Below are 9102 nucleotides of genomic sequence, written 5' to 3' on the forward strand. Positions count from 1 at the left end.
TCTTACTTTGAGGTCCAAGACCACCATAATCAGAGATTGTTTCAGATCATATTTGACCTATAACAACTTCTTTTGAACATCTGATAAGGCAATTTAAATGCATAACAGAAATACCTTCTGATAATAAAGCCTTTAAAGCTCAATAGCTCTTGACCTTTCTTTGGATACAAATAAAGAAAATACATGGTTATGTGTAATTGTTTTAGGATTGTGACTATTCCATTAAAGGCAATGATTAATTGTTGGACACCAATAAGCGTGATTGCATTTGCCTTCTCTAAAAGAAACTTGACTATTATCATTAACTTTGAGATGGTTGGCAGCATTTACCAGTCTAGATGGCACTGAGTTGTACCTATAAAAAACACAGGAAGGATGGAGAGAGCAACCAATTGCTTCCTGGCCAATGGAGTTTGGTGATAGAATATTTTCAGGTGACTGTAATCCATACAACATTTGATTGGAAGAATTAGATGCCTGTAGACACTGCCCTTTCAAGTCTTCAAATGAGCCATTTTTTGAATTGGCGATCCCCAGAGAAGATAATGTTGAACGTTCCATCATGAGTGGGGCTAAACACTGAGAACTGTTGCTGCTTGCTAGTCTTTCAGGAGGTGGCAAAACAAGATGCTGCTGTCGCCAAAAGTTATTTGGGCAAATCTTGTAGCAAAGGGGCAGGTTGATATTGTGCAGATACACCTCCGGACAGGGCATTCCAAGGGAGCTTGTAGATAAGTGAAATGTAGGCAGAGAGCAGGGTGGAAAAAGCAAGGAGTTCAAAGGAGGAGTCTCTCCACCAGAGGTCACTGGAGATGAGCAACTGCTTCCACCTGTGAATGACAATCCAGTCAATGAACAATGAACTTGATGTTCCTATTGAATGAGTACTAATGATCACAAACATCCCTATTTCATTTTTTGATTAGCTTTTCTGCAAGTTCACTGTTCTTTTTACTTATTTGGGAAAGAATATGGTCATTTCCCTGACCAAAGTTCATACAGTATCTTTACTACTACCATTATTAGTTTTAGCACTACCATTATGTACCATGTATTGAACATTCACCGGTATGCTCAAGAATTGTGCTATGCACTTGGAACATTTATCCAATGTCCAAAAGATGCCCAATTAAATAGTACCCAGAGCTAATTATATCTTACAAATTAAAAAAAGTTTTCTAAACTTTAAAAAATGTACAAAAATACATATTTAATTAAATGGAATAAATTGGTAGGGATTCCATAGGAAGTTTCAATCTTGATTTAAAAAAAATTGGAGCACACGAGAATAATCTTTAAAAATTTTTTTGGGGGGGTGCCTGGGTGGCTCGGTCAGTTGAGCATCCGGCTTTGGATCAGGTCATTATTAAAAATAAAATTATTTTTAATGTTTATTTATTTTTGAGAGAGACAGATCGTGAGCGGGGGAAGGGCAGAGAGAGAGGGAAACACAGAATCCCAAGCAGGCTCCAGGCTCTGAGCTGTCAGCATAGAGCTCGACGAGGGGCTGGAACCCATTTACCGTGAGATCATGACCTGAGCCGAAGTTGGATGCTTAACTGACCAAGCCACCCAGGTGCCCCGAAAATAATCTTATAAACAAAAATAACATATTTAAGTACATTTTTTTTCTCATATGAAAGTCATGGATTAGGAGACTCCTATGATACACTATGTCAAAATTGAAGTCAATTTTTTAGGTTAAAAATACCAAAATGAAAATGAAAGTGTTCACATTAATGTTGTCAGGTGATCTTTTCATTTTCCTAGCATCTACCAAAGTTAAGGATTATTATAAGGTCCAGGAAAATCTAGACTTTCCACCTTATTTTCATGTTTGAATTTTTTAAATTTTGTTATTGACTGGACTTAATCAATTATTTTTGTGTTTTTTTTTCTGCTTTTTTGGTGTTACTGTTTTTTTCTTACCTATTTTGTGTATGTAGACATAGACTAATTCTTTTTTTTTTAACGTTTTATTTATTTTTGAGACAGAGAGAGACAGAGCATGAACGGGGGAGGGGCAGAGAGAGAGGGAGACACAGAATCGGAAGCAGGCTCCAGGCTCTGAGCCTTCAGCCCAGAGCCTGACGCAGGGCTCAAACTCACGGACCGCGAGATCGTGACCTGAGCTGAAGTCGGCCGCTTAACCGACTGAGCCACCCAGGCGCCCCTAGACTAATTCTTTATTAACGGGGTGGCAAATATCTTTTATAATTAAACATTAAAAAGCTATTTAAAAATAGTAGCACTTTTCTTTGCAAACTGAAAGTGATCTGGACATTTAAATAATTAAGAAAACTGTATATTTTAAATTACCAATTAGTGATCATCTTTAGCTTTTTCTCTTTATTAGTGCACTTTGTGTTGACCTGGATATTTTAAGAGCATGCTGCCTACATGCGATTAAAGTGATACTGCCAAATAAATGTTCGCACTTTTCTACAGAACTCTGTAAACCAAATTATACAGTCAATCCGGTGAAATACTTTACCAAGTGATTCAAATTGATCTGTTTTCAATGTTATGGTAAAATTCAACCTAACTATAATGTTGATGATTTTCTCCATGATTGTAACCTTGAATTAATGTTCAAAGACATTTTTAATGGAGTAAAGACAAAAGCAGTAAAATAATTCTATGTTGTTTGCAAATACTTTTATTTATTATTAAACACCAGAGAAATGATGTTATACATTCTTCTACCAGAAAGCTTGCACTAATTATTGTTATTATTTAGTTATGTAATGCACTACATAAGAACAAATACCTTGTAAATCTTTTCAATGCTTGTGACAATTAAACTAATTGTGATAGTTTTAGTATTGTTTTCAACATTTAGTTTCCCTCTGTAAAATAAAAAGAAAATTAGAACTAAGTGATGGTAAAATTTAATGCATGTCATTTTAACATGTGCTGAAAGTTTATGAGAAACATTTCAGTATCGAATGTAATTGCAAATAAGGCCACAAATGCACCACAGGTGATTCTAAAGAATGTGAGATAGTGAGATGCTGAAGAATCCAGGTGAGATATGGAGATCTCAGGATGTATAACTCAAGAGGGCTGAAGTCAAGAAATCCACCATTATCATGGCTCTACTCTTTTCCTTCATGCCCATTCCCCCTTTTCCCCTATTATCTCTTCATCAAGATAAAGATAAACCCAATTCCCTGTAAACATGCATTTCTGGCATGCACTTCTCCCCTTGTGAAGTATTTGCAACAGAAGTTCTGATTGATGATACTTCATTAACATTTAAAGGTAAACATTAGAACTTTCCTTACTTTGTGTATCTGCACCAAAAGTTTTAAAATCCAGAGTGAGAGAAGGCCTCCATGGGTAGATCTCTAAAGGCCCATCCAATACACCCCTGAAAAATACATGTAACTATCAGAAACTCCAGAATTCAATTCTTGAAAATAATGATTTATGTAAACTTTTAAGTTATTTTATTATAGTTTTTAGGGGTCAATATCTGAAATATTTTTTATAGCTAGACTGCTGAATAAAATCACAGTAATTATTCCCTGAATAAAAATGCCAGGAATCTAGAGTAAGCAATATCTTAAAAATGGGTTGAGGAGGAAAAAGGAGGAGGAAGATTTTACAAACAAAACACTAGGTTATTTTCTTACCACCTACGAGTTACAAAATTTTGGGCCTCTGAGTCTCTGAGCCACAGTTTCCTTATCGGTAATAATTGTGAAAAAGGCAATATAAATATTAGATATGTTTGTTATGTTGCTTACCTGTTTCTTCCAGGATCTCTAAATCCTTTAGCAAAAGGATTCCTGTCGATTTTCAGTTTGGTAATCTATGGATTCAAAAAAAGAGAAAAAGGTAAAGTCAATGCTTTCAGTTATAACACTGTTCACCCTTGCTTGTAATGGTTATAACAACCACAAAACACTTCAATGTGTAATGTAGTATATTCAGTTAGTATAAACATATTGCTTAGTTGAATTTGGAATGGTTGCCTCCTTTCTCCCCTGGCACTCTTTGTTCTGCTCTCCTTTCTAATACAAGATCCACACAATTTACAATCAAGCTTGTCTAAATGGCAATGCAATAAGACTATGATTTTTTTTAATTGTGGAAAATTCAATCCATATGGTGCAGCTTGCCTCTTTCCAGAAAGTCCCTCTGGAGCCATCCCTGCTTTCCTGAGTCCTAGTTGTCCTTACCTGCTGGTTTTGGTAAGCAGTCACTGTGGTGAACTCAGTTTCTTTAAAGAGGAACGTTTTAACCCCTTCAATGGGCAGGGACTGAATCCGGGACAAGTCAACTTTGCTGTCCTGTTCCATCACATGCACACGGGGCTTGTACTTGTGCATGGACTGCAGAATGATCTGGAGGAGAAATCATGAAATGTTGCCTAGAAATTGGCTTCCCCTCTGCAACACTGGTTTCTTCTCATTGGCATTCCCAACATGCCCACATGCAAAAGTGAGGTTAAACCAGAAAGGCTAGGTTAGCCACACACAAGGACTTTTCTGTGCCATTTGATTCTAGACAGACACGCCCAGGGCTAAGAGGTTTCCATATTTCAGCACCATAGCAGCATCTGGAAGCTGTAATTCCATTTCCAGATGAGGCTTTTTCTTACTTCTAAATGTGGGTGACCATGTGATATCCCCAAATGTCACTAGGATCTGACTGCCTGCTATACATTCCCTGGACTTATGGTAACTGAAGGGCAGCCACCTGACATACCCCACCTCCTAATTTCTGGGGACCTCCTTGTCTTTATTTTGTGGCTAGCACAGGGGCAGGCCAGGCAGGGCAGGGGCAGGATACATCTGGAAAAAAGGCTCAAGATCCAGGTAACCTGAAAATAACCTCTTTCATAAGGGCAAGTTGTGGAGGAGATTCCTGTCATACCATGCCATACAGAAGGTGTGCCCATCTAGGATAAGGCAGAGCTCACAGTGATTGCCCTAGAGGCTGAGATGCTAGAGAGTTTCACGAAGTGCATTCCCTTCCACACTCCCAAACCAGATATTATGGCTTAAAACAATCTCATTTGGTCTTCAAACTCCCCTCACTCAATGTTCCCAACCCCCAGCACTCTCAGATGCTAAGCAAATGTCACAAGAGTTACTCTGGTCACAATCCCAGAGTTTAAACAGTTCCTTAAAACCACCTGGTAGAAGTCTCCTAGGCCTCTCCAGAGGGAACTGAAAGCTGACGCGTTGGCATCTCCCTCCCCTCCCACAACAAAGGATTGCTGAACACTTACATGACCTTTGTCATCCATCTCATTGTTGGTGAGTTTCAATCTATCAAAGCTGATGATCTGCCGCATCCAGGTCTCTCCAGAGCAGGGTGAGTCCGGGTGAACATAGAACCTGGGAGTAATGCAAGAGTGGTCTGTATTCCCAGCTACCATCCACTGTGAGCTGTGGTACACATACCTGAAAAGGCAGAGAGCATGTGGCTTTAGGTGAAGTGGGCCAAAGCCAGCTGTGTGGGAGGAAGGCTGCTGGATCCAGTCCTACGGGCATTAGCCAAGGTTTGCCTCCTAATCCCAAAGGCAACTAGTAGAAGATCCAACTTAATTTCCAAAAGGCGTTCAGGGACAAAAAGCAAACAGTATATAAGTATAGGTCAATAAAATGCAATGAAGTTCTAGGGCGAGTATAACGTCATGGGATTTCAGAGTCTGGTTTGTATTTCCTCACACAAACAGCAACAGAAATTGATCTAATCCATTTTACTGCACAGAGACAGCCAAAAAATCCTCATGTCTCCAGAAGGAAGTGTAGAGAGAAAGCAAAAGTCTGAGGAGGGTGTCTGTCCAACCCACCTCTACCAGTTGCCCTCAAAGCCCTTTCACCAATAAAACTTCACATCAAAATACTCCCTGGAACTCTAGCCCATGAGGCCTCAGGGCTGATTTTCACCCTGTTTCCAATCTCAACCACTCAATTGTGCACTGAATTCCCAAGCCAGATCAAATGTGAAAAGCAATCAACTTGTTCTATTTCTAAGCTGCTGTTCCAGCAGCCTCTTGAACTGCCTTTCTCTTTGCCCCTCAAATCCAGCACTGGCATGATGTGGATTCTCTCTTAGAAAGGCTAGACAACCACTTCAGTGGAACACTCACAGCCCGAGTAAGGGTGCTTCTGTACAACCCCCACAGCCTCTAAGTCAAAGCGGTGGCAGAACTGTGCCTCTGGGATGCTAGCACTGAAGGACCTCTTGGCTTTAGATCAGTTCAACCACCATTAGTCTGCTATGAGTAGAGAGCCTATTAAAAAAAAAAAAGGTTATTTGTAATTTCTAGGGCCTGACCACTACTTCAGGAGAGAGGCTGAGGAAGGAAAAATAGACCTAAACATGGTAACTGCTAGATTAGCATTAGATGGTAAATCAGGACATTGCTCCAGGACCCTGATGCCAAAATAGCACAGCCCAGAGCCCGGTGCAGCTCCAGAAGCACAGGCATTTCTCTCTAAATTCCATCAAACAACTTCCTTCCTAGCTGCCTGAGTCCACACCCTCTGCAATTGGCACAGCCAAGGCCAGAGCAGTGGATAAGCAAAGGGTTTGCGGTACACTGAAGCACCAACTGGCACTTGCTCCAGGACTGAGAGGAAAGAGTCAAGACTGTTTTTCTCAGTTTGAACCTCCATTTGAGTGAGAATATTCAACTCCCAAAGCCCACAGGACAGCAATACCACCCCCCCATGGTAGAGCTTTCAAAATAGCATTCTCAGGTTCCATAGATCTGAATCCCCATTCCCAGCCTGGGCCTGAGGTAGTCTCCTTTGGGCCTGGTTACCTATAACGTTTGGAATCTACTGGCACCACGTCGATGGCCACATAGTACTGCTTCCCTGGGTCCAGCCCTTTCACTTTGACTCGAACAGAGGGGAACATCCGCCTGTGGGAAAGAAAATAGCCACTGACCTTGTGTTTTTAGAGAGATTTGGAGTGGGATGGGGTTGGGAACAAATGAAAAGTGAAGAAATTCACAATAACTTCCCCATTCTAGGATGGATTCAAGGAATGCTATTTGCTACATAGGAAAGATTTTTGGTTGTATGCTTGATTGAACAGGTTCTGGATTTCTGAGTGGAGAAGAATATTCTTACCACAAAGCTTTGACCACCCCACTCCCCACCACCACCGTTAGTAAAAAGCTATATAAGAGAAAGTAGAGAAAAAACTGTACCTGGCCCCTGAGTTTTCAGCAGTACTTTCTGTGAGGCAGATTTGGGAAAGACTGAAATTAGGAAGATTCACACAAAAAAGTTACCCAGCTGATGTGAAGCTGCGGCAAAGCAAAAGGTGAAAGCAAAAAAAGCCCACCTCAAATTGCCCCAGGCTAGCTAGGGATGGTCTGCTGGGGATCTGCTAGATGAGATTTTGTCCACTGATAACTGTGAGACTTTAAGGAAAATTTCTTGAAGTCACTGTGTACAGAAAAGAAAAGCTGAGCCACTAACATGGGCAGGCAGTCCTAGGGCGATTTATTGAGAGGCAGGGACTTTCTCATTCCTGTCAGGGTGAGGATGGATATAGAGCATAAAACTGGAGGCACCACATCTTATGAGAGTGGTACATTAAGCGCCTACTTTGTGCATCCCTTGAACAGTTTGGGCAGAGCCGAACCTGCCAGCCTTGGTAATGATCATCTCAGTCCCAATGTCATGGAATCTCTTCCACAGTTCGGATCCTTGAAGCTCTACTTGGATAGCACCTTTCTCTTCCAGATTTCTGCCTCTGTTGTGGTCACTGTCGTCACTATCGCTGCCGCTACAGGCTGAGAAAGCAGTTGCTGAAGGCTCTGCCTTGGGTCGTTTGTCTGCTGGACAGAGAGACGACCAGAGTTTGAGAGAGGTTCACAGTTCCCGCGTCCCCTTCTCGCTGATGCTGGTCTTGGAGCAGACCGATTTGGTCTCTTCCCTGGGAACCTTGGAAGCAGATCCTTAAATTCCCCACACCTACTGTGACCCCCTGATGGGGAGAAGGGGGCCAGATCTCGTCCTGGGAAGGGCACTATCCTTCTCAAATTTGTCCCCTAGGCTGAATCCCCTCCGAACCAGGATGCATACACGCTTCCTACGGAGAGAAACAGCTGAGATCTGGCTCTCAGGGCTTTGGGGAGATTGAAGAGTCTAACTTCTCTACAAACATAGGGACGCCACCACCCTTCACCGCAAATGAACCACAGCAATAAGGACTGAATTTGGAGGCTCTGAAGCTTCCCCTGTAGCCAAGTGACCAACATGTTCCCGCGGCCCAAAACGTGGCCATTCCGCTGGACCAAAGAGACCTAGTGTAAGGCTAGCAGCCCTCTCTCTCAGCTTCGCCGGTCGCGCTGAAACTTGCGGGTCCAGCATGCTCGGGTAGCGGGCTCAGGGCGTTGGGGCTGAGGTAGGAATACTTACCCGGCTGCTGGCTCTTCTTCCCTGCTGTCCTGTTCCTTCTCTCCTCCTCCTCTCCCTCCTCTTTCTTCAGCAACTCAGGCTGTGTCTCCTCTCTTGGATCTTGCACTTTCCTTTTCCTGGGTCTCTCCACCAAGGCTTCCACGGAGAAGGCAAGAGCCCGAGAGCTCAGAGCCATCCCCGGAGGGGGTGAAGGGAATGTGCAATGCAAAGTTTCAACCTAAAGTAGGTTAGGGAGGGAGAGGGAGAGAGGGCGCAGAGGACAGGGCAAGGAGAGAAAGCAGGAAAACTCCCAAATTAGAAAAACAGTTTCTGGATCTATATTCAGAGGGGAAATAAAAGTGTGTGCATATGTGTGTAATTTTTATATATACATATATTTTTTCTTTGAATAGACAGAATAAATTGAGAAGAAAATCAAACTGGAGCCAGAGTCCCCTGGAGTCTAGTCCCTCTTTCCTTTGTGGTTTCCTCCCTCCCAGTGGACATGTGCACACCATCAGCCCTCAAATCGCTGATTTCAGGACCTGGCAGAGCACAGAGATTGGCAAACGCCAGCCTTTTAGGGAGCCGACCTGCCGCCAATAGCTGCTCAGGCTGCTTGGATTGGGAGATACTGTTGCATCTTACTGAGTGAATACCAGGCCAGTCACAGCGTCCACTGTTTGTTTTGTAAACTGTTGGTAGCATAAAAACAAAACAAAAC

General features: G+C 42.3%; 1 protein-coding gene across 1 annotated transcript; it reads right to left on the minus strand.

Moving 5' to 3' along the window:
• Positions 1–222: 222 nt before the first annotated feature.
• TBX22 (T-box transcription factor 22) lies at positions 223–8574 on the minus strand. Its single transcript, XM_081793313.1, has 8 exons — positions 8400–8574; positions 7621–7813; positions 6788–6889; positions 5243–5417; positions 4188–4352; positions 3753–3817; positions 3288–3373; positions 223–830 (listed from the first exon to the last, which is right to left on the minus strand). The coding sequence occupies exons 1-8, from the start codon at positions 8572–8574 to the stop codon at positions 223–225; spliced, it is 1569 nt and encodes a 522-aa protein (XP_081649439.1).
• Between the last annotated feature and the right edge of the window lie 528 nt (positions 8575–9102).

The sequence above is a fragment of the Panthera onca genome, chromosome X (assembly GCF_046562875.1).
Source record: "Panthera onca isolate mPanOnc1 chromosome X, mPanOnc1 haplotype 2, whole genome shotgun sequence".
Classification (NCBI taxonomy): Eukaryota; Metazoa; Chordata; class Mammalia; order Carnivora; family Felidae; genus Panthera; species Panthera onca.

Coding starts and splice junctions, on each gene's coding strand:
- TBX22 (XM_081793313.1), bottom strand. CDS start 8,574: ATGGCTCTGAGCTCTCGGGCTCTTGCCTTCTCCGTGGAAGCCTTGGTG. Junction 7,814..8,399: donor GAAGAAGAGCCAGCAGCCGG/GTAAGTATTCCT, acceptor TCTGTCCAGCAG/ACAAACGACCCAAGGCAGAG. Junction 3,374..3,752: donor AGAGATCCTGGAAGAAACAG/GTAAGCAACATA, acceptor TGTATTTTTCAG/GGGTGTATTGGATGGGCCTT.